Here is a 25,935-nt window from a genome sequence, read left to right as displayed (position 1 = left end):
ATAACTGTTCTGGTCGTTTTTCTTGTTGAGTACATTAACGGGAGGAAAGCCTGAGGGACGGCTCTGACAGCAGAACAAGATTCCTCTCTGATGGAATTTTGTTCTGCCTCAAGCACATTTAAATATCATCAAATTGGATAGCTGGCACTCTTGTGGGGGCGCTGTGCCTTTTTCATCCAACATTAACTGGAGAAAAAGCTGATGCATCCTGACAGAAATTGTGAATCTGCTGGAATGGAGCGGCACGACTGCAGTCTGCAAAATGAACGTATCGCCTTGGTGGGATTGAGTGAAATCTGGTAGTAACTTTAAAGCATGTTAGTGAATGAAAAGTAGAACAGACACTTAAAATGATTTTCTATTTGACTTGACGTTAAAAATGTAGTATTTCTAGCTGGTAAACGCTATGAGGAACACTTGCGATGTGCGATATTAGGGATTAATGTTACAAACAAATAGAAAAACACTAATAAATCATGTCCATTTGATTGCAACAATAAAAAAAATAATGTAACTTAAATTAAAATCTAAAGGACCTTCATCTGAGGTGGACATCTAACATATAAGGGCTCCATCCGATTGGTCATAAATGGGTCTATTTAATTTGTTAAATACTTTAAGCTGCCAAACGATTCTCTAATATTTAGATTTACAGTTTTTTTGTTCACTTCAAATTACCTTGTGTATAGCACCAATGTACAAAAGACATTTACGTATTTGTTTATATTGTACATCTTGTATGTTTTTTTAAATAAACAAATATTTTTGCTTTGTTTTAAACCTTCATTCCATAACTCCACACCACAAACTGATAGGCAAATTTTAACAAAACTTTAAAAACGTAGAAAAAATCTACATCATCAAAAAAATGACTTTATGTTGCTAAAACAGACATAAATATCAGAAAACGACAAATCTTCCAACACCACGTGAATGCAGAACAACTTTCTTCACCTAAACAAAGGTCACTTATTCATAGTGTACAATCTATGAGGAGACGCAGAATTACAGGGAATGTAAAACCATTAATAAGGATTATCGATATAATTTGTTCCTGTTAGGCAAGAACAAACCCATATGTGGCGTGCTTTGCCCACCTCTGGTGCAAATTTTATTTTTATTTTAGATGTTTGTATTTTTGTCCCGTATTTACACTAAGTGTTGACATGCGTCATAGGAAGTTCTAATAGTAGCGGTTGTATCTGGGATAAAAATCTACCTCCAGTAGTATTGCTTTTTTTTTTTTTTTAGGCTCCTTCCCTTTACTTGGCAAAAAAAAACCTTTAAATGCGACCTTTCTCATTCTCCCTCTATGCGGCACACATTAATCAGATCATATGTATCGGTTAGATACAAGTCAGAGGCAGTGAAACCAGAAGACGTCCTCTCCATCTCTCTAAAAATGTGCATGGTAGCTCAGTTTCTTTCTCTCCTCGACTCCCGAAAATCCGCCCCAAGGTCATTCCCCGACAGTCCTGCCACTGCACTTCTAAAGATGGATTTCCCTGTTAGTTGTTTACATTGTTGTCTTATCAATACTTAATGGTGTTTTTGTGTGTTTTCTGCAGATCTGCCGGCCTCCTCTCTGCAATATCCTCACGGACCCGTGAACTATCTGTGTTCTCCTCGACTGGCCAAGAAAGGTCCGACTCCCAGACCATGTCATGACCGGCCCGCCGTCAAACCCCGCCCCCAGCCCTCCACCAGACCACCAGCAGCTCAGAAACCTCAAGGTAAAATCCCACAGACCATCTCAGTCAATCTTTCATCCATCACCCTCTGACGGCACCGTCCTTTAGCGAATGTGTGGCCTCGTGCTGCTAGTAGGTCACCTCTGCAGGAGCGGCTGCTGCAGGAAAGGAGGCCAGCAACTCCCAAGTGTTTGTGTTTGGGCTCCAGCTGAAGAACGCTAAAAATGAGGAGCATGTGCTGTGTTCAGGGACTTCCTGTAGAGAACACAAACATGCCCTCAATAATGGAAAAGGCTGAAACTTTAAAGTTTTGCAGGAATAATCTCTGCTAATCATAATATTGTGCTTGATTATTATTTTAAGACATGCAAATTAAAAGAAAAAAAACACTTGAGGAAGCATTCAAGTTTTATTAGACTGTTCAGATCATTTGAGGTTTGACAGTGGAGTGACAGTTCAGTTTATATATATATATATATTGTTATATTTTAGATTTTACTCTCAATTTACATTTATAAATCTTAATAAAAGCAGTTTTGGAATTATTTTTAAGGAATAAATATCTATTTCTCACAGATCCAATGAGGATTAACTTGGAATTCATGATATTTCTAGTTAAATATAAAAAAAAATGCTTGTTTTAAATACATTTTATAGAAATATATTCTAATAGATATGAAAAGCAGGTTCTGATACGGGCAGTCAGCACTCATCCCCTAGAAGACTTCCTCACTGCAACATTTATATTCCACTCGTAGCTTTTCCAGAGCATGTACTGAAATGTAACTCCAGTGTTGGGGGTTGGGAAAATTCTCCTCTAGAACTAAAAAAAAATCACTAGAGAGCATCAAGATTGGACTTTTATTCAGAAAAGATGCTCGTAAATGCTTAAAAAGCAGGGCTAGATGTTTTTGTTCATTTGCATACTATATGGGTCAATAAATAAAATATTGCATTAAGCTGCTATTTTTATTGCTGGATTAGAGGACAAGAACAAAATATATAAAAATGTATAATTCCCTTTTGATAATTTAAACATCAAGAGGTATTTCTAATATTTACTTTTTTGTTTGATTAATTATCTCAAATTTGACTTTCATCCCATAAAAAAATTCGGTATATAAAATCCTTTAAATAATTAATTGATTAAAATAATATATGAATATTTATTAAAAAGTGTATTTGGACACTTTAAAATTACTCACAATGTAATATGATTGAGATGTGTACTGAAAATGAATCCTTAAAACTCAATAAACTCTCATGTATTTTATAATTCCTCCACATTATAGAAACAAATGTTTTTTTCTTGTGCTTTAACATCTACGCCCTCTCTCTACACATTTGAGAAAGCGTGTGTGATCTCTGACGGTCTGTCAGAGATTGACACGCATGCAGACAGAGGAAGTGCTTAAATTTGACGACTGAGACATATCACCACGTTTCCTGGTTCTAAACAAATTGGTTATATGCACTGAATGAGAATTGAATGCATGCAAATATGGAGCTCAAACAGAAAATGTGTACTCTTGCAGAGTGCCAGCATGCATTAGCGGCATGTTTTTTTGTTGTTTTGTAGAATGCAGAGCTGTCTAGTTTTTTTTTTTGTTTTTTTTTTTTTTGTCTGAAGTGAGGTGGCTTACGCACACTGAGCTTAGCATCCTGTTCTGCAATAAGGAAGTTGGCAAATAGCTGACACTCAGACTCGATCAAACCCTTCTTTCCTGCTTTTTTTTTATCCTGTTTTAAGTTTTTCTTTTTTTTCCCTTGCGGTCAAATTTGACTCTCAAGGACTCGGCCATGGCGATGGATTTCTCGCTTGCGTTTATTCCGGTTACCTGATTGTTTTTGCTGATGCCAGCAGCCTCTCAGGTCTCCGCTCCTCTGCTGCTCTAACTCTATCTGGGCTTCTGCTTCTGCAGTGCCCCCTAAACCGGCGCACCTGCTCACCCTTGGGCAGGACAAGAAACCTAAGAAGATCCCCCCAGCGCCTTCGAGACCTCTGCCAGCACCCCCTCTTCCCCCTAAACCAAAGCTTTGTCCCGCACCTCCTTGCCTTGGAGCACAGCCACAAAGAGAGGCTCAGAAGGTTGGACTGCTGATTGAGAGGTTTGAAAACTCGAGGTAAAGAAAGTATTTCATTATAGTTTACCTCCTGTGTTGCCATTCATGTTTTTATTACCTGTTTCCTGTTCAGTAAGAAAAAAAAAACCTCCTGTTTCTTCTTTTCAGTTTCTACAGTTACCTCCAAGGTATAACTTCTTCATTTGATAGAGCTTCACAACAAATTGCTTTTGTGTTTTCCCAGGGTCCCCATTTTGGGGGTGCTCCCACGCTCGCAGCTTCACCTGTGCCTCAGAATGGATCCGGCACCTGACGTCCATTCGTCCTGCGGCTCAGACACCGCTGCAAAGGTTTTGGGAGAGCCCCCGCTCGTCAGTGAACTGGAACTAGGCCTCGCCGAGAAAAGCCAGGACGCGTCGGAACTCTCCTGCCTGGAGTCTATGCACATCAGCGACTCGGACAACGGCGTGGAGGACGAAATCGCACACAGGGTCAATTGCCTGGAGGAGAAAGAGAACAGTTCCTCCCTCAAACTCCTGGACAATCCGAACTCCTCTGAACAGAACGGGAAGATTCCCAACCGGGACAGCGGCATTGACAGCCCGTCCTGCGCCGCGGAATGCGAGGTGTTTCCCAACGAGGACGCCATCGATGAGGAGGACCACTACGACAGCGTCACTGAGACGGAGAGTGTGTCCTGCTGCGTTACCCAGGAAAACAAGCGGGACTCGACCCAGGACGAGGACAGTGACTTAGACGAGGGGAGCAGCAGCGACATACACTCGCTGACGGACACACAGATCGGTTATCTGACAGATGTGAACTCGGAGGCCCACAAAGTAAGTGCATTTTGTGGTCACCCATAAGCAATATCATAAAACCAGCTCAATTTTTTTTCCCAGAACCCCCTTTGCTTGTTAAAAAGCCTAATTTTAGACTTTTGTGTTGTGGAAAAAATGGTGAGTTTGCCAGTCACAAGTGGCTGACTGGTGTCTAAAAAAAGCTTTTGCTGAGATTGAAGAAAGAATTCTCAGTTCAGAAGCTGGAACAACAGGAAGAGCAGCTGGTTGTTGCAGGAGTCCATTAGGGCTGGAAGGCACCGGGTACCTCACGATACGATGCAATACATGGCTCACAATATCGATGATATCGCAATTCTGCGATAAGTAGTAAAGATCATCTCTAATAACTCACATTGCATAGAACACATATTTTTTAGGAAAATATATCCCTATATGTGTTTTAACTTGAAGATAATCATAATAAACAGTTTGTATTTTATTTTGTGTACAAAAAATACAAAAATAATAATAGACTTCTGTGCAACATTGCTGAAATCAGTAATACTATGTCGTTGAGAAGCGTTGACACTAATGGAATTTCATTTATCTGTAAAATTTAGTGTTAACTAGTGCTGGGTGAGATGGAAAAAAAATTGTATTTCTCAAAATAAACTAGCAAAGATGCATTACTTGCGATAATGCTAGTGTGAATGCTTATTGCTGAAAGTAGTTGCTGAAAATGTTGACACAATTTACTTTAATTTCTGAAGGGATTTACTGAAAATGCAAAAGCCATTTGCAAAATGTTAAAATTGCTAAAAGACTGGAAGAGAGAAAAAGTCGACCTAAATTTAGGAAAAAATTTTAGTAAAATTGCTTAAAAATACCTAATTCATGCCAATTTTGCAAAAAATATTTAGTGTGTTGCTTAAATATGACCTAAACTCCAAATTAGCCCCAAAAGCTAGCTCATTTCTTGAAAACTCGCTAAGCTCCAAAATAGCCTAAAACTCCTCATTAATCTAAATTATCAAAAACGTTAGTTTATTGCTAAAATATAAGCTAAACTCTAAATTAGACTATAAAAACCTCAGAAGATAACAAGCCCAAAATGTTATAATCTTGCTAAAATATTAGGTAAACTCCAAATTAGCACAAAAAAACCTCAGTAGATGCCAAACTAGCCGAAAAAGCTAGCACATTGCTAATATACTAGCTAAACTCCAAAATAACCTTAAATTCCTCCATAAACTAAATTGGTTAAAAACGTTAGCATGTTGCTAAAATATTAGATAAACTTCATTTTTTTATTACTATAAAAGATTAAAACTATGAATATATTTAAAGGCTTGTTGCTAATGATGTTGAAATTTGAAGACTTTCTCATTCATTTCCTATGGGGCGTATTTTGCTCAATATTTTTAAAAACTACCAAGTTTATGAATACCAAAAATATAAGTAGTAACGTCCTTGAACAGGCTGAACATTTTGATACAAAGATTGCTGAAACTGTGATTGAATTTTTACGTGCCGAAAAACTACCAAGCATTCACACAATTATTTCATATCACAATAACAATATATATCACAATATACCACAATAAAGCATATTTTCAGTTATTCTCCAAAAAAAATTGACAAAAATGTCAACAGTACTTACTTTTTTCTGACTTTATTTTTTTAAGTTACGTGAAACTGAACTGTCACAAGTGAGAAACATTTTTTTTAAGTGCACAACAGTTTCAAGTTTCTTACTAGCAAATCACATTGTTGTTAAAAAGTTCAGCAAGAAAAAACAAACAGAAACGGTAGAAACGATTTAAGAGAATCAGCACAATAGACGCTTTTTGCCCACATATTTATGGTCATATTGCCGAGCACTAGTGCTAACAATAGTACCATGAACAGCAGTGCCACTACTTTGTGCAAAATTGTTGTAAACAACAGAACAAAAGTTAAATAATTCAAGTAGCTGACAGGCACATTGGTGCGCCCCCTATCTACCTCCGAAGGAACGTCTCATCAAAAGATCTCATTGTTATTGATGCTCCAAACAGCACACACAGATCCATACAGCTTAAATGCTTCCTGAGATCGTATTTTTCTTTCCTAGATGTTCTCTTCTCTGCAGAGCACCATCACACTGCGGGTGTCCACGCCCGCAGTGTTTTTGGACAGAGGTATCTCTGCTCCTCAGGGCTTCCTGATCCCGGCTCTGCACATCCAGAGGAAGGGTGTGTTGTTATATGGGAGAGATTCTGCTTATTAGTTGCGCAGTGTGAGTTGATGTGACACATTAGCTGACATGTTAATGGTTGAATAATGACAGAGGATGTGGGTTTCTCAGAAAGACACGTTGCAGGAGCAATAGAAAAGCAAGTTTTTTACTAACGTGGGACATGCATGCACTCTCTTCACACAGTCAATTTCTCGTAGTTTCAGTTTTGCTGCTATTGTATTGAAACAAAAACTTCCAAAAATCAATTTTGATTTATGTTCAGACTAAAGTTAAGTGGTGGAGTGTTTATTTAAACAGCTTTTAAACTTGCATTGTTACAGTAGGATAATATTGCATCATGCCATTGAATGCTAAGATATGCATTGACCCTTATCAGTAGGTTCTTGTTTGTAGCTCAAAACATTTTATGACATCTTCTCTACAGATAAAGTAAACAAAAGACAAAGAACATCTTTCTTTTCAATTCAGGAGCATCTTACGCTTGGTTGAAGATTCACCACCATCTCCTCATAGTATCTGCTGCAGATGCATGAACATAAATTAAGGGTTTATTTAAGTCAAATTATTTCCAGTCTTGAATAAAACAGCTTTTAAACTCATTTGGCTACAATAGCTATAATATTAGGAAATGAATCTAATTTGTATTCAGGCCTCTTGTTGTTTATGGGTCCTGAAGCAGCTGACTGTGTGACAGCTTTGTGACAAACTGCTCCTCAGGCGCACTTTCTTCACTTTTCATTTCACAGGTCACATTTTATAAAACAAGAAACTGCATTTTAATATTTGTTGTGGGGTTTTTGAGACAAAGAAAGTATTATTCTGTATATTATCATTATTATTTCATGGGTTGTTTTGGTACATTTATCCTCATTTTTTTATTTGAGCAATACAATAAGTTTTTATTTATGAAATTACATTTTTGCAAATTTTTAAGGTCACTAGCTTTCCTAATTTATCCACAGGCGACCTTTAATGTTTGGTCGCAGAAGGTTCATGTGCTCCAAATGTTGTGTGATGGGAAGTTAAAGGGGCCATACCATGATTTTATTAAGCCTTAATCCATATATATGATCATATATTACCTTTGGAACTCTAAAAAACAAATTATTTATGAAATATTTGTTCTTTTTCATGAGTTCTTTCCTATGCGGAAGTAAAACGACTCGATTCCTGAAGCTCCGCCTGCCGCGTGTGGGTGCCGCCCATTTTATGACATCATCCTAGAACTGACAGTGTATCTGCATTTTGATATACTGTATTGTGCGTGGAGAAATTGGGTGTTGGTGTTAGACTGGGGATGGTGCTGACAGAGCAGACTCTTCCTGAAAGGGGCTGTCTCACTCTGTGACATCAGCACGTGAGGACCCAGTCGTTTTCGTGGGTATGGGAGGGGCTGTTTTCATAAGAATACTCAGAAATGCGTGAACAGATCAAAATACCGCTTTGGGGTTGTTCAGAGTGAGGAATGAACAATATAATACTCTTAAAAGCTCAAAAAGTTGTTTTTTTCATAATATGGCCCCTTTCAGGGTCACTAGAGTCTATCCCAGCTGGTGTTTGGCATAGGCGGGGTACAACCTCAACAGGTCGGCTGCCCGTTGCAGGGCGGCACAACCACAAACACTAACACATTCACACCCAGGGGCAGTTTTGAAACCTCAGTTAACATATGACCCATGTCTTTTTTGGGCTGTGGGAGGAAGCTGGAGTTCCTGGAGAAAACTCACTCATGCACTTGGAGAAGCTCAACACAGAAAGGTCTCAGCTGGGATTTGAACTAGGACATAGTTGCTATGAGATGAGAGTGCTAACCACTACACCACTGTGCAGCCTTAAAATAGGATATAGCTCTTTTTATTTTAACTCTGTCTAAAAAAAAATAATGTGTACTTAAGAGTTTCAACTGCCAGTCAGTATTTCTCTGCGGTTTTACAGACTGAAAATATATCTCACTCTACACAAATGCACTTGACATACCTACACCTGAATGTTTTTGATACATTTTCAGGCTTCTGATCTACACTCTCCTGTTTCCTCTCAGTGCTCGGAGGCGCAGAAGCTGCTGAACATCGCCAAAGAGCTCCTCCACACTGAAGAGGCGTACGTGAAAAGACTCAACCTCCTCGATCAGGTAACGCCTAGACTGGAGTGTGTATTTGTTTGTGAGCCCAGAGGAGTGGCTTTGCTGTGTTCAGTTAATGTGTCAAATCTGACTCATTCAAGCTTTAAAACAGCCATCAGTTCCTGCGTTGCTCAAAGCAACCAAAGCACAGTCATCATGTGAGAACTGATGAAGCTCAAGTGTTTTTGTGCTCAAGTGTCATGACTTCTGCATCTGAGTGGATCTAGACATCTCGGCTAAAGATGTACTTGTGGTCTCTGAGGTGGAATAAACTTAGGACATTGTTCTTGATGCTTTGACTTTTCACCATACAGGTGAAAGTTACATTTGATCTTATTGTGTGATTGTGTCCTAAAGTTGTCCTTATAAACAACACAAAGCAAATTTGTGTAATTTATATTTTTTTAACATTACTAATAGTTCTTTACTGTTTTTTACAAGCTCTGTAAACAGCTTATAGAGTACAGTTCCCCTGCAGCGTCTTTGTGCTCCCTCTTGTTTGTAACATGGATGCATTGCCGGTGGTTGTGTGTTCTTCCTCTTAGCTGGGTTTTTTTTTGTGGTACAGACCAGAAATGGCTGCCCTATCACAGAGCAGCTCTGGTTTTGTTTGTCACTGCATGAGGGCAAAAGAAACCCCAAGAAGTGACTTCCTGTTTTTGTCTTGCTACCATCTCAGTTGTTTCCGTGATTACAAGAGAGAGCCCGTGTTTGATTGTGACCAACGAGGAAGGGAAAGTGGAAGGAGGCGATGACTGGATGGAAATAGGAATGTCTCATTTGTAATTATAAGGAGGCTCCTGCTGTCAGGAATTTCTTCCACAACCGCTCCAAGTTATTATAAAGTACCTATCTCGGAAATGAGACACAGACTGTAATAATGATCATGCACTTCTACAAGTCAGAGTTTTTCATTCTCAGAAAAAAAATTAGAGCCTAATTTTCCCTGTTCTTGAGAGAATCATTAGGATTTTTTAAAATTATTATTTCTAATGACTAAAAGCTAAATGTAAAGCATGCTCTTGTTCCAAGTAAATACATGATTTATTGCCTGATTTGATCTAAATAATCAGATCAAACTATTCAGATCAAATTCCAAATGGAATTTTCCTTATGTAGAAATATATAAAATATACATCAGTAATATTACATAATCAATAAATGATCAATAATATCTTATAATAAAATATGAAGATATTTTATCTCATTTAAAAGTTTGGGGTTTCTTAGAAATGTTCTCATATTTTCCTATTTTTGAAAGAAATACACTTAATTTAAATTCAACTTTAAACTTAGCTGTGAAGAAAAGCAGAACTTACATATGTAACTCGACAGTCTATTGTTCTTAGAAATAAACATTATTCCATGTGAGTAATTGCCAAGAAACTATAGATTTCCTTCAAATTTCATTGTTGACACTGGTGTTTTGTATGTATTATTCAATGAATCTGCCAATTAGGGACCTGTGAGGCATCTATTTCTAAACTGGAGATTCTAATGTACTTATTTTCTTATGTAGTTTTGCAGAGGGGGGCCCTTCTCTTCTTTTTCTACAATGCTTAGAGCCTGTTTGTGCTGTTCTCTAAAAAAGTAACTCACACTGTTAAAAGAAATCTTCATATTTTTGGCAATTTCTCAAATGGAATAGCCTTCATTTCTTAGAACTACCGGTACAACAGACTGTCGAATATCACATAAAAGTTATTTTTTTCTTGCCATTTTGAGCATTTAATGGACCTCACAAATCTAATGCTCAACCTACTCAAAGGAAGTTCAGTTTTATTGTTTGTCTAACCAGCCAAACTAAGCTAACACAATCGCACAAGGGTTTTCTAATCATCTGTTAGCCTTCTGCTACAATGATCACATTGTACCATTAGAATACTGAAGTGATAGTTGGTAGAAATAGACCTCTAGTCACCTATGTAGATAATTCAAGGATTCAAGGATCTTTTATTGTCATTTCATTACAGGAATGAAATTAGATTTGTGCTTCTGGTCCTAGACCAGCTGTTAAAGTGCAAGTATGACAGATATGAAAGATGTATCAATGTGATACACAAAAAAGCAACTTAAATCTGTTGCAGGACATGGATTATTGCACAGAAGAAAGAGAATGTAAATACTGCACTGTTTTTCAAGCTAGTCCACGGGATTGGAGGGGTGCAGTTGGGTCTACCAGGATCCTCCAGAGTTCTACAGTCTTATTGCTTCAGGAAAGAAGCTGTACCAAATGCACTAAAGCCAGACATTTGCTGCTAGAATTTTCATTTTTTTAATGATTTACCACATTTTTAATGTATAGTGTGTATTTATAATTAGTTTAAAGTTATATTTATGTATCTATTTCAAAAATAGGAACATTTCTAAGTGAACCCAAACTTTTGAACGGTAGTGTATATGTAATTCAGCAAAATGAATCATTCAGTTTTTCCTAAAGTACAAACGTATCTTTTCTTGATTTATTTCAATTCAAAAATACATCATTCTAGTATTTCTTGAAAAATAATTGATAATTTTATTTTTTTTCCCAAAAAATGTCTTCTGCTTATTTTATCATAATTTTTTAAACTTGAGACAAAGTACTTTTTTTCAGGACAAGATTACAGTATTATTGTTGTATATTACTTTTTGTCTAAATCTTGATCGTTTTTCCAAAACTGTCTTTTATTATTTTAGAATCACTCACCCGGGTAGAAGATTTTGCCTCCGTGTGACAGGAATTAAAAACAGAGAAAATAAAGCTGCAAACTTCATTAAAATAAGTTATTTTGATTCAAGGAAAATAAATTAATTTAAAAGTCTTAATGTTGTGTTTAGTGTTTTATTTTTACCCAGCAAATAGAATTAAATTAAATGAAAACATGTGACTTGATTAAATTAGGTCGGTTTTATTATTTCTTTTAATTTATCACACAAAAATGAATGAAAGAGAGAACTAGAAATTGGATGTATAAAAGCAATAAACAGTCAGTAAGTGTAAACCAAAGTGATTTCTTTTGCAAACATCATTCTCTTGTATTCAGTCAGTCAAATGTGTTGTTTTTGGAGTCAGAAGAGCAAAATCTGAGCTCATTGCTTTGCTACACAACAACACAGAGGGTGTGTGTTTTTTCTGTCTTTGTCTGGAAGGGGAGCAGCTCAGTTTTATTCTTTTGCATCATTTCCGTCTGCATTTCCTCTGCAGGTATTTTGCACTAAGCTCACAGAGGCTGGAATCCCTCAGGACGTCATTACAGGGATCTTCTCCAACATCTCTTCAATCTACTGCTTCCACGATAAGTTCCTGCTCCCGGAGCTCAAGACTCGGATTACTGGAGAATGGTGAGGAGTAAAAACTTCTCAAAACTGAGGAGGGCATAGTTTGCCCCTGTAGTTCCTTTAAAATCTTAATTAGGGTTAAAATGAGCTTTAAGAGTATGTCCTATAAAATGTAGATATGTATGAGGCCTAGTAAATGTGTTGGAGTATAAGACTATCCTTAGTTTAAGTCACAACTGCAAAAAAAAGCATAATAAAGAAGAAAAAAAATTATATATAAATTGCACTTTTGGGAGAAATTTATTTAACAAAATATGGAAACAATAATGGAGTTTAATCCTGAAAGACAAATCATAATAACAGAATAGAAACAGTAAAAATAGGACTGAATATATGCACGCCTCCTTATTGTAGCCATATTTAGCTTCATGTAACATAGGAGGAATCTAGTATAGTAGTGCAACATATTATTTATATGATTCATGATAACCATAACATGAAGAACAGGCTTCCCCTACCACTACATTTAGCATTGGAAAAATAGTGTCTTCAAATTCAAACATTACTCCCACTCGATGACATCATCAATAGTTGTCAGTCAGCTACGCTAGCTTCTAGCTGTTAGCACTCGGAAATACATTTGCAATATTGGATTTATACCTTTAAAAATGTCATGCTAGAGCAAAAGCTTATTACAGTTCTTACATTTAAATGTAAATATGAAGAAAAGTTCTTCTCCTCTGAAGCACAGCTCGATGCGGAACACCTTCGCTTTTTTTTTTTTTGGCACAAATGGAATCATATCAACCAAACATTTCATGCAATCAATTTCAGATGGTTCTTCCAAGTGTGTTTTTATTGTTAACTGCCATAAGACATTTTCAGTCTTTCTGGTAAAGCAGGTTTTTCCAGGGTTGCAATTTTTTCAACTTTCAGCAAAACATTTTGCTCCTCCGTGTGATCAGCTGGGAGTGTTTTAAAATATATAGTAAATTAACAAATCATTAACTTTCACTTAATTGAAAGTGAAAAGAATTGTTCCATCAGCGATCCACTGTTCCATTGTTCTTAAGGATTTGAGAACCACCATTTTAATCTACATACTGTACTATTAAAAAAAATGGAGTTTATGTTTTAAGAACTTGACGTTAATTTGTAATCTTACGAGCGGCATGTTTGTGCTTTTTCTGCAGGGACTCCAACCCTCGCATTGGTGACATTCTCCAGAAACTGGCTCCGTTCATGAAGATGTACGGGGAATATGTGAAGAACTTTGACCGAGCCATGGACCTGGTCAACACCTGGACGCAGAGATCCTCACAGTTCAAGAGCGTCGTTCAGAACATCCAGGTTTGTTTTTTTTTAACATGAAATAAGTCATATTATCATCATTTTAGGTCAAAGACAGTGGTTTTCATGTTTGTCACTTATAGAAAAAAAGCACAATAGTTAGCATTTATGCTAATATGCTTTAGCGCTTTGCTATAAGTGACTAAAAACAACAAAAATAACACAATATTACAATAAATAATCAGTTTATGTGCTTACTTGTGTGGTGATAGCTTTGTTTCTTTTATATGTTAAAACTAGCATCTTATTGGTGCCCATCTCAGTGCTCAGCTCAGATTTGTGTTTTGTTTTCTGAGAAGCAACAACTGCACAAACAGTAACACAAAAATAGGAAGTGGCAACACTAAAGCCAACAGTAGCAGTCCTCTGTGCAGAGATGAGATACCGTCTGCTTCTCACTTTCTAATCATCATAGGTGGTTAGTGGTGTATCAAGAAGTAGAGGTATTTAATTCTTAAAATGTTGTAACTTTTAGTCGCTCTGTGCTTGACTTTATTTAATTTATTCAAGTTTTTCTGTCCTTTTTTTTACTTAAACAGTAAGAATAGCAAAATATTTTGTTTATTTTACATTATTGGACATTTTAATCGGTGTAAAAAGATGTAGCTGTGTTTGTAAGTGTGTTTTTTAATAATTTATCAATTGTGTTTGAACCAACAGAAACAGGATGTCTGTGGGAACCTGACGTTGCAGCACCACATGCTGGAGCCGGTCCAGCGCATTCCTCGCTATGAGCTGCTGCTCAAAGACTACCTGAAAAAGCTGCCCAGTGATGCTCCTGACCAAAAAGATGCAGCAAGTAAGGCGGACATGACACAAAAGCATGAGTGAAAGAGGGGTTTTCTTTAAAAAAAACTATAAAAATACAGATTAATTTGCAAGATTTTTAAAAAGAAATCCCCATCTCCAACTCCTCTTGGTCTTACCTAAGCTCCCTCCACTTCTGCACACACATTCCTCCTTAAAACCGATTCATCCCTGTTGCTCCCCACTGCCTGGATGTCTTTTCTGTTTAAGGTTTATGATTAATACAGCTTGCTGAGAGCTCACAGGCATCCGTGCTCCACTCCCCAATGTCATTTCTGTGCAGTTAATATTTACAGTGTGTATGTTAAGGCGTTGACCTTTGGTAATTTTAGGTTATACAACACTCCTGACAGTAAATATGTTATCTGTAAACAACAAACAAGAGATAATCCTGTGTTTCTTTGTTAAAAAATCGATTTACATAAATGTGCTGTGTAACTGTCTGATAATCTAATCAGTTAGTGTTTTCATTAAGTCCTGGACTGTTTGCTCACCTCTTTTATCTGTTTACATTACAGAGGCGCTGGAGCTGATCTCAACTGCAGCCAACCATTCCAACGCAGCCATCAGGAAAATGGTGAGCTCAATACACTGTGCCAGAGATTTATTGGTGTGTTTAACTCGTTTAACTCAGTTTGAGCTTCACAAAATCAGTATTACTCAATCAAAGACATTCTGACGTTAGTTGTCTTCTAGTCAGCAACGTTACGTCAACCGAGACAGGAAGTTAACCGTTTCCTGCTTCTAGTGGCGTGGCTCGGTCTCTATAACACCCATCCTCCTCATCACTGTCAGATTATGCGAGCTTGTCCCTATTCATCACCGACTGATGCAAATATATTTAAACGAGAAAATCTACTTTGAGACTTTCAACTTCTCCTTTCAGTACCCTTTATTCTGTTTATTCTGTTTCAGGAGAAAATGAACAAACTGTTGGAGGTCTATGAAAGGCTCGGAGGGGAGGAAGATATAGTCAATCCAGCCAATGAGCTCATCAAAGAAGGACACATCAAGAAGATGTCTGCAAAAAATGGAACAGCACAAGATCGATATCTCTACTTGGTGAGAGCGCCGTAAAGTTAGAGAAATGTGTCGAAATGTATGCACTTTTAATTTACGCGTGTCCATTTTCTTGTTTTAGTTCAACAATATGGTGCTGTACTGCGTTCCTAAGCTCAGGCTGATGGGGCAGAAGTTTAGCGTCAGAGAGAGGATCGACATTGCTGGCATGGAGGTACGACTCTTCTTCTTCTCAGCCTCTTGTTTTTATTTATTTATTTTCTAATTGTTTATCTTCTTGGTCTTAGGTTCAAGAGAATGTGAAGCAAAACCTTCCCCACACATTTGCCATCATTGGTAAACAGCGTTCACTGGAGCTTCAGGCCAGGTAACACCAGAGCAAACCATTACAACGGAAGTTTAGCCTAATCTGGACCTACTTCTGTCATTTATTTGTTAAATAAATTCAAAAAAAATGTTTTAATAATAGCTGAAAATCCCAAAAGCAATAGTACAATTCCACCTATGCTTTTTTTACTCATCTGTTTCATATTTTTGTATTCAAATCAAATCAAGCTTTATTTATAAAGCACTTTTCATCCCAAAGTAATGCAAAGGGCTTTACAGAATAAAGACATAGTTTAAACTTAAAAACCAAAAGACCTTTGTATTTAAAAACATATATATAAAACACACGCAACACAGTGAGATAGAAGAAGAGATAATAATGTGGTTTGATTTTGAAGTGAGAAAATGATATGTCAAACACAATGTAAAAATGTTTTTTTTTTGCGTGTATATATGGCGTGTTTTTTTTTTTTTTTACTAAAGAACGTTACAGAACAGTTTAAACACCGAATTTGTTTTTGTTTTTTCTTTTCGATTAAGCTACTAACTCTGAATAATAATTAGCAGCTAGCAAATGTATTGAATGAGAACATTTACAGTTTCCTAACATCACAGTACATTCTGGAATTTGAGACGGCTATTGCACGTCCTGAAAACTAAATTCATAGAAAATAACGTTACTGCCAATTTACTGTTTGCCACGTCTGACTGCTGGTTTTTAATTCTTTGCAAGTAAATGTTTTATTTATTTTCTAGGACAGCGGAGGAGAAGGAAGATTGGATACAGGTAAGGATTTCCAGTGGGAAACACACAAACATGACTGAGCACGAACTCTGGATCCAAACAGCTCTGTGTGTAACGGTATTTAACTCTTGGCTGGAATACGGAGAAATTTGTTTCAGAAACAAATTAATTACATATACTTTATATATACGTGTATATAAGTTATTTAAACTTATATCCAATCATCTTTTGATCTATTGTAAAAGTCAAAAAGTCGTTTTCTAGGACAAAGTTTGTGCAGTGGGAGTAGATCATTAGAAATTCCCCTCTGGGTTGTGGGAAGTGCACCTCCACTAATATCCCATCATCCTTTTGTCTACACTATTTCCCGTACGCTTATAGCACCTTAAAACACCAAGCTAACATTAGCGATACAACAAAAATGGTGAGCAGTAACAAAGTTTTCCAGCTGTACAGTTTTGAACATGATGTTAGCTCAGATAAGGAAAAATGAAGATGTACATGGATCTATTTGTCTTCAAATGGATGCAGCAAGGAGAGTTTGGCCCATTTCAGTTGCTGCACCACACAAAAGACAGCTTTTTTATTTATTAACTCCTGATTCATTCCACTTTGAGTAAAGAAATTCTCAGAAATGCAGTTTTAATCTTAAATTCTTGCTCTTCATCATAACAAAAATGCTACAAGAACATGTAAAAACACTATATTCGTTAGAGTGGGTGTTTAATTTTATACAATTAAAGACCATGAATATCTAAAAGTGATTAATAGTTATAATAGGTAGCAAAAATAGCATGTTTAAATGAACAAAATATGACTAAAGTCTGTATTCAGAGCTACTTAATGGAAAACTTAGATCAGAGTAAGAAGTAAATTTTGCAAATTATTTTCAGCTAACATTCTGTAACAATTTTTAATATAATTTCATGAATATTATAACTCCTGAAGAAAGTAATAGTTTGCACTTCTCTGCAATTTCATTTTTTTAAACATGAAGTCACTCACTGATGCTCAATTACATATTTATTATTGAGCAGAGCTGTTAAAACACTTAGCAGATCTGACATTGAACAAAGTAAATTCTTGCACAGGAACATATAGATAAGTGCAGATACCAACCAAACAACATTCATTACTCTGTGTCCAAGTGCTTCTCTGCCTTTTGACTTTCCTTTCTCTGTTTCTCGTGGCCTCCAGGTGATCATAGCCACCATCGAACGGCACAAACAGAACAGTGAAACCTTCAATAAAGCTTTCATCAGCTCCTTCTCCCGCGAGGACGACCATGTGCCAGACTCACCGGTCAGTCCCCACTCTCGCTCCACTGACCAAACACCCATGCTGTGCAGGGAATTATGGGGGACCGCACTTAAAGGTTGTCAAAGTCTGCCTTTGTCTTTGTGACTAACTCTCCATCTATGGCTGTATGCCTCAATGCAGACAAAATACTCACAGAAAGAAGCTTTTCTTTTTTTCCACGAGTGTCCTCTCCTTGAGCTGTCTTATAACCTTATAGGGAATGTCAAAGTTTACACAAAACTGTCGTGGATCTGCTCTGACCCACTTTGGGCTTGTCTGAGCTGGACCACAGCCAAACATTGACACAAGTCAGAGCTTTATAGAGTCCAGATTGACACCTAGTGGTGAAGATTCGTAACTGCAGGAAGGAGCGAAACTCACTTGTTTGTTCTCCTCAGGGCCCATGGCTCAACTCATCCATCGACTCAGATGGTGAAAGAGTCCATGAAAGGGTAAGATACTGTCACACAGAACCTATAATTAATATTAATGATAAGGTGAGATTTAGTCTCATTCTGGAAATATATTTTGAAAATTACACAAAAACTCAGCCTTGCTGTGCTAAATATAGGCAAATACAACAAAAACAAAGCATTAATTCTGTATCATTGACACATACGTTTATAATTAGTGAATTAGTTTATAAAACATTTTGAGTTATAAAATTTAAAATGTTTTATTTAATTTTTTGTCTCTAAATTCCTAAATAAACTTCAGCTCATTTCAGCTTTTTGGGATCCTATTGTATATGTACAGGTGTCTTCTTACATACCAAATTTGAGGGCAAATATTGTAAACTTGAAATGTTCCAATTTAGTCTGAAGAAGTATTCAGTTATTATACGTCCTACACTACAGGAACATGGTGTGTATGGATACTTGCTATACTTATACTCAAGAATGCTAAATAAAAGAAACTTCATTATTAACCACTTTTTGCAAAGGTTAGCTATAAGCTTCATTTTCCCCCCTCAGATTCTCTAAGACTACAGAATTCGTGGTTTTATGCTGAAATCTGAATAAATTATTATTTATATATGTGTTGATTTTCAGAATTTCAGGTTTTAACACACCATACATAAATGCAAAGCAAAAAAATATTATTATTATTTTGGAAAAGAATTATTATTGCACTGGGATTTAAGGATTTATTGTCTAAAATTATATACTTTTTGTATGTTTTACGGAAATGTTTGAGCAAGTTAATTGAAAATGTTAAAAAGTCATTTTTAATGATTTTCTATGTGAGTGCGCTCATTTGACACTGTTACCAAATCAAGAAAAGAGAAAAAGTGAGAATTCTAAGAGTTGAAAAAGTGTTTCTTCTTTCACAGCTTCACAAATTAGTCAGAAACTGGTTGCAGGGCTGTTTCCTGTTTGTGCTGAAAGAGACCTTTTTTTTTTAAAAGCAGCGCAAAAAAGGAACACTTTGATCTTTTCAAAGTAAAATAACAATCATTAAAGTCGCGCTTCCTAAAAACTATGAAAAGGATTTATAACCACCCAAAGATAGTTACATTTAAAATATTTGAGAAACAGAGTGATTACGGCGCTTACCACATAAGACAATTTTAGTTTCCTTTAAATCATGCCAATTATTTGATCTCTTCTTTCACATCTGCTTTGAATTATCTTGTTGGCTAAAACATGTAAATTCAAGCTCCCAATTTCGATTATTTATTTTTAATCTACTGGTTTGTCAATACCAAAAGCTTAAAATTATATATTGTACAATGTGTTGTTAGAAATGATAAAATGAGGGTAAGAACACTTATATCTTCTCCCTCAGATGTAAGTGAACTAATAGAAAAAACTAACAAATCTGCCTTTTTTATATTCACAGAAAAGTTCCAGGAAAAAAGAGAAAGAAAAACAAACTTGCAAAGGCTGCAATGAGAGCTTTAATTTCACCAAGCGCAAGCACCACTGCAAAACGTGTGGAGCGGTAAGCCCAAGTGGAAAATGTAAACTGATGAATGTAACACTTAGAATGGAACTTTTTTTGAAAAAAAATGATAGGAATAGTAGTGGTTTTGTTTCTTTTCTTCACATCTCTGTCTGTCTGTCTGCAGGCCATCTGTGCAAAGTGTTCAAAGACTTTGGACAACAAAACAAGCCGAGTGTGTCCTGAATGTTTCGAAGCCTGTCTGACTGTGGAGAATCACACTGAGCAGAGAAGAAAAGCTCCACCAGAGGTAAAACAAAAAAAAGTACTTTTTATTAAGTAATGGTATTTAAAAGTTTTCCTCTTTTTCTCTTTGGCCCAATTGAAAATTTTCCCTTCTCCCAACCCCTACATTTAAAAACCACACATGTATATTTTATATTTATAATTATTTAATGATATATTACATTTTTTATCCTTTTATGGTAGAATTTATTCAGGGATAAATAGATATTCAGACAGACGTATCATCGCCTTCGATGACTAATGTGGTAATAAGATCTAAGCTTAAAGAGGAGATTCAATCTGCTGACATAACCGTCTGGCGGCTTCAGGTATCTTTGTCTGTCTTTCTGATACAGTCTACTCTGTTTGCACAAATAATCTGAAAACAAATTAATTTTATTGAGTCAGTGGCACAAACATAGTCCTGTTATATTTTCTCTCTGGTTGGATCTCATATTTGAGCATCACCACATGGGGGCGCTGTAGCTCTTACCAGATTTAGGCCAGCAGGCAAAGGAGCTTAAGCACCTGTGCATGTACAAATGTCATTGTGTCCTACCGTGCTGTTATGTAACTGGGTGAAGGATGTAACACATGCGTTTGGTTATCAGATTTAAATCCATGAAATAAATCTCCTTCGAGTTGCTCACCTCAACACTGAAGTCCGTCGTCTCCCACTGATCTCGTCTCACTGTGTTGTGTTCAGAGGCAGCCATCGCTGACAGCAGAAAACTGCTTGCTGTGTGGCTACCTGCAAGTGCAAGAGAAGGGGAAGAGTTGGACCAAGATGTGGGTGGCTGTAACTAAAGCAGAACCACTGGTGCTGTACCTGCAAAGCAGTGCACAGGTAATAGTGCTCATGTCTGCAGAACACTGTAATTATACTGGGGAAAATCCTCACTCATTTAGTCAAAGAAAAAGTAGTTCTTTTTTCTGTTCATCATCACAACACTGTCATGAAGCATCTGCACTGTGTCACTGGTAGACAAATCACAGACAGTGAGTCAGATCTGTCCGATCCACCGCCGTGTCACCATGTACACACTGTGGATTTGGGCCGGGGGGATTTGGTTAACCTGAATCTGACCTCGGGTGTAGCTAACCGCTTCTCTTCTGTGTTAATGTGTTTTGTTTGCACTAAATAGATTAAATCATTTATTCCATAAATACATCTGGGTTAGACTATGATATTCTATGCTTACTGCCTAATTTCAAACTGTGAATATTCCTATCAAAGTGTATTCTGTGCAAACAAAAATAGCCACAAATATGTCTTGTTACAATTATATCAAACATACACAATATATTTGTGATACAATCAAGTAAAATTGTCAGCTTTTCGGTGGATTTTACAAGCAAACGATAAACACAATTGTTTTAGTCTATCAGCCAGCACATTAACATAAATATAAAAGTGTTTTCAGTGCTGGCTCCAAACATAAATAGACCAGAATCCCAATTTTTATTATAGTCTGGGAATATTATCATGACGATAAGCTAAGCTGCGCTTAGTATTTGTCTCGTGCTAAGCTTTTAGTTTTTCTCAAACCCTCATAAAAATATCAAATCTGTATTATTGTGATTTTTCTGGAGTAAAAAACAATTAGGACTTTAAGCTAGGTTCTGTTTTTACCCATGTGCCCAATAAAAATCAAAATTTAAATAATACACTTTGATAAAATGGATTATGAAAAAAAAAGATGCAGCACTGAGATGGCACAGCTGGTGAAAGATGGAGTGTGGATCAAGGATGATTTACAAGCAGAACAATCCCATGTGAGGATCTGGGATATTCCTTTTAGAGACTAATGTCCTTCCTCAAACAAACTGGTTTTACTGTCACACGGGACTTTCACATTGTTTTATGTAACAATATTCCACAGTTCTTTAAGATTAAGATAGTCTCCTAGAAGCTTCTGATCCCATGGTTTCCGTTCTGGACAGTGACATGGAGAACGTGAAGGCCTGGTAAAGCCTGCCAGGATTATTTTCTAAGAAAGCTATCCCAATCCCACTGCAAAAGCCACCATTCCAAAGATTAGGATTAATGGGAGTTGGATGAGTATTTTCTGATTATACAGAAAAAAGAGGGGGAGGGGAAGGGAACCACGCAGAGATTACTGTACGAGGCTTGTGCAGTATATTTTTCTATGCCTCACGGGACTTTATCAAAAATATTGTTTCTCTTTCTACACATTCTCACTCCCAACTCGTCATATATGGATTTATGGTATGGGCCCCCTCACATCACTTTTTGAGGTTTTGGGTGTCCCCAACTGTCCTTTTTTGACGTGCTGGCTGTTCCCATTAAATCACTGGTCACAAACCTTCGGGACGCAGTAACATACACAAAACTGATACCGCGTAAGGTTAGAATACTGTTACCAAATTAGGGTTAGGATACCGGTAGCGTTTCACATCCCGAGAGTTAGGAACCCCTCATTGACGTGTTCGATCCTGGAGGTCGAAAACCTCTGATTTAATGGAAACAGCCAGCAAGCGATGAGTACCGGTCCGTGTCCCGAGGGTTGGGGACCCCCGGTTAGCATATACATTTTTTTTCCTGTCTGTGGCCTGAGTACAACAAGTTGGGGACACCCACAACGTTAAAAAGTGACTCGACTGGGGACTGGCACAGGGACACCCAGACTTTGGTCCCCTTGTGGCTACATAGTTAGGCAGAAGTGTGAAGGGTCTTGCCTAAGGACCCACACGATTAATAATGTTAGATTTATAGCAATAATACAGGTGTGAATGCTGTAAGCTGAATGTGGCTGCTGAAGATGGCAGAGCTGATAGCTGAAAATGCTGAAACTGATAGCTAAATAAGCTCAGTCTGATAGTTGAAAACGCTTAATCTGAAAGCTTGCCAAAATATTAGCTAAATACTAAATTAGTCACTAAAAAAACTGGAAGAAAGTCTAATTTTGCCAAAACAGCTAGCATAATGCTAAAATTTTAGCTAATATTTTAGCTAATTTCAAATTAGCCAAGAAAACTACAAAAAGGCCTAATTTTGATAGTTAGTGTAATGCCAAAATATTTTTGTTTCCCTAAATAACTTTAAAAAAGTGTATTTTGACAAAACAGCTAGCATAAGGCTAAAATAATAACTAAACTCCAAAATTTGCCTAAATAACTTTTTTAAAAAGTGTAATGTTGACAAAACGGCTAGCATGAGGCTAAAATATTTACTAAACTCCAAATTTGGCTAAATAACTTTTTTAAAAGTGTAACTTTGACAAACCAGCTAGCATGCTAAAAGCTAAAATATTAGCTAAACTCAAAATTAGCTGAAAACAAATGTAACCATAAACAGCTAGCATGTTGCTAAATTAAAAGCTAAATTCCAAATTACCCTAAGAAACCCTTAATTACTTAAGCACACAATTACTTAATGCTTAAAATCCTTAGAGATATTTGACCTGTTAACTTTTTTCACTTTTCTGTAGGACCCCAAAGGGTCACGGGGAGTGCCTCTCCAAGGGTTGGAGGTGAGCCTGGTGCCATCAGGAACAGCCGACAAGCCAGACATCAAGCACATGTTCCGGCTCAGCCACGCACAGCAAACCTTCCTTCTAAGTGCCCAAGATGCAGAACTTCAGACCAAGTGGGTGGACATCCTCTCCAAAGCTGCCCGTGGAGACCCCCCCACGGAGGCACAGAGCAGCCTGACTGAACACAGGAAGAGCCAGTAGTGGCCGCCGCAGGTCCCGCCCCCTTCCCTGTCTCCTGTGTATAGATCCCATGTTACTTGAATTCCTTTTACCTTGGCACTTTCCCCCCTCCTCCTATGAAAACAGGACTACTCAACCCTTACAATGCCACTTCAGTCTCATCATCATGGCAGCACAGCTTTTTCGTAACCCCTTTTGTCCAACCCCCACAATGCTGCCGAGCCACAAATGCCGCTTGTCTGAATATTCTCTCTTCTCAGTGTTTTGAAAAACTTTATTTGTAATAAAAGTGAAGAAAGTTCCAATTTAATGTTTTTTTAAAAGATGAAGTCCTTGTATATTATTCTATAGTATTGTGAAGCATTAACTCTTTAGTGTCCGATCTTTTCATTAGTGCAAAAACGTGAGTATGTGTGTGTTTGAGTGTGAGTACCCTCCAGCTTTTTTTAAAGTATTGAATGTTAGTCAAAGAAGAGGCACCTCTGTGGTGTTTTCACTCCTGCTGGGGACACAGTGGTGGTTCAGAAGGTGTTGTACAGTATGTATACTATAGTGTGATGTATGGAAATAGTAAAAAAAGACATTTAACTTAAAAAAAGACAAAGAAATGTGTACATTTGTGGCTGGCCACCTGATGCTCGCTATTATATCACCCTTTTTACCCACCCTGCTCTCTTTCTCATCAATGTATTGACACAGACCCCCCTCCCCAACACTGATGTTGAACTCCGAGATGTTTAATTTAAGTCACCATGTTTCCACTGCCGCAGGCGATTCTCTATATATGTGTACACAAAGTAAATAAACCACCTCTTTCTCTTTTTGGTGATGTGACAGAAACCAAGTACTGTAAACTCCCTCTGCCTTCTTTCCCCTCTTTTCTTCTTCTTCTTCTTCTTCTCTCAGCACCAGCCTTTAAACAAAAGTAGCAAATAAACTTTGTCATTGGGTCTTATTGTGCATGTAAACTTCTTCATATTTATATACCCCGCTACTGTATGAAATTTTTCCCTCCTGCCATTTTTATCCTGAAGAAGTCATACTTGTTGTACTGTAAGTGAGCAGCGTCACCACTGAGTGTTTTTACACATGCATTGTGCACAGTGGGAAAACGGTCAATACCATCAATAAAACAAAAGAGGGCTCGTTTGGAGCCCATCTACAAGATCCTCTGTTGTCTTGTATTTTCTTTTCCTGCCTAACATCATTTATTGTATGCAGATTGCAGCTCAACTAAGGATTTTTGCCTTTTTTTTTTTTTTTGCTTTTTCATAAAAGCCGTGGATGAACGTGTCTTATTACTGAAAAATAGAGGACAAATTTGAGTTTAGGCAGAGTTTATGCAAGAGAACAAAATACTCGGATAAAGCTTTAACTATCACTTCTTCCACAATTTAGGTCCAAAAACATTATTCGTTAATATTAGTTTGTAAGCCTTTATAAAAATAAAACATGAAAGCTTGCAGGATCCAATTAACTAGTTTGTTAGCTCATTTCTCAGAGTTTTTACCTCATTTTTTACCCCTGTTGTGAGTTTAAAAGATGTTTTTGGGATTGTATTCTGTGTACAGAAAACTAACCTCATAGCATGATTAAATTTCTGCTACACTTTTATCAATCCATCCATTTTCTTCCGCTCATCTCTCCATCCGGGACCGGGTTGTGGGGGTAGCAGTCTAACCAAAGAAGCCACTTCCTCCAGCTGCTCTGGGACGGACTCGAGGCGTTCCCAGGTCAGCGTGTCCCGGGTCTTCCCCGGGGCCTCCACCCACTGGGAACACCTCTCCAGGGAGGTGTCAGGAGGGATCCAGACCACCACGCTTTCATGTATTCTTTACATGGTGACTTTGCTACACATATCCAAACTAACAGATTTATATAAATTGTTTCTTTATTTTCATCTTAATTTATTTAGAGCTTATTTAAGCTTCATGCTAGCATAAATCTTGGCTTTTAGTTTTAGGCTTTTTCATTTCATTTAGGAATGTTCCAGAGAGGAAGACAAAACAATCATTACTGTTCAACATAAAGTTCTTCTGTTGTAATTGACATCCATAATATTTGCTCCATTTTTCTTTATTATTTTTTTTAATTTAACTTTTTTACTAGCTCTCATACAACACTTTTGGGTGGCTTCATTTGTTAAATTTTATTAAAGTCTGTTTTCCCATTCGGAGAGAAGTTATCCCTACAAAATTAATAATTTACTGGTATATTAAAGTAATAAACATGGTGTTTATGACTGTTTATCAGATATTTGTTTCCCCTCAAAAAAAAATATTCTGTTTCTGTTTCCACAGAGAATGTAAAATGGTTTAGTAACGGTTCAGACTCCACTTATTCCAGTCTTTCACACCTACTTTCTTTTAAATTATATCCCTG

At 37.0% G+C, this 25,935-nt stretch overlaps 1 protein-coding gene across 4 annotated transcripts in view; it reads left to right on the top strand.

The window, feature by feature from the left end:
• The window catches only part of fgd (faciogenital dysplasia), a 61,353-nt gene extending 36,633 nt beyond the window's left edge, over positions 1-24,720 (top strand). For all 4 annotated transcript variants that reach the window (XM_024293503.2, XM_024293504.2, XM_036212789.1 and 1 more), the window contains exons 2-19: positions 1,569-1,733; positions 3,614-3,815; positions 4,000-4,594; positions 8,818-8,907; positions 12,086-12,222; positions 13,353-13,509; positions 14,170-14,308; positions 14,835-14,893; positions 15,232-15,378; positions 15,458-15,550; positions 15,624-15,703; positions 16,420-16,450; positions 17,606-17,710; positions 18,106-18,159; positions 19,550-19,651; positions 19,779-19,901; positions 20,583-20,723; positions 23,329-24,720. In XM_024293503.2, coding sequence (XP_024149271.1) covers positions 1,569-1,733; positions 3,614-3,815; positions 4,000-4,594; positions 8,818-8,907; positions 12,086-12,222; positions 13,353-13,509; positions 14,170-14,308; positions 14,835-14,893; positions 15,232-15,378; positions 15,458-15,550; positions 15,624-15,703; positions 16,420-16,450; positions 17,606-17,710; positions 18,106-18,159; positions 19,550-19,651; positions 19,779-19,901; positions 20,583-20,723; positions 23,329-23,574 — 2,666 coding nt within the window. In that variant the 3' untranslated portion in view covers positions 23,575-24,720. The remainder of the gene's footprint in view (positions 1-1,568; positions 1,734-3,613; positions 3,816-3,999; positions 4,595-8,817; positions 8,908-12,085; positions 12,223-13,352; positions 13,510-14,169; positions 14,309-14,834; positions 14,894-15,231; positions 15,379-15,457; positions 15,551-15,623; positions 15,704-16,419; positions 16,451-17,605; positions 17,711-18,105; positions 18,160-19,549; positions 19,652-19,778; positions 19,902-20,582; positions 20,724-23,328) is intronic.
• The last annotated feature ends 1,215 nt before the right edge of the window (positions 24,721-25,935 follow it).

The sequence above is a fragment of the Oryzias melastigma genome, linkage group LG7 (genome assembly GCF_002922805.2).
Source record: "Oryzias melastigma strain HK-1 linkage group LG7, ASM292280v2, whole genome shotgun sequence".
NCBI classification, from domain to species: Eukaryota; Metazoa; Chordata; class Actinopteri; order Beloniformes; family Adrianichthyidae; genus Oryzias; species Oryzias melastigma.
Note: the sequence above shows the minus strand (reverse complement) of the source record. Positions and strands in the feature narration are given on the sequence as shown.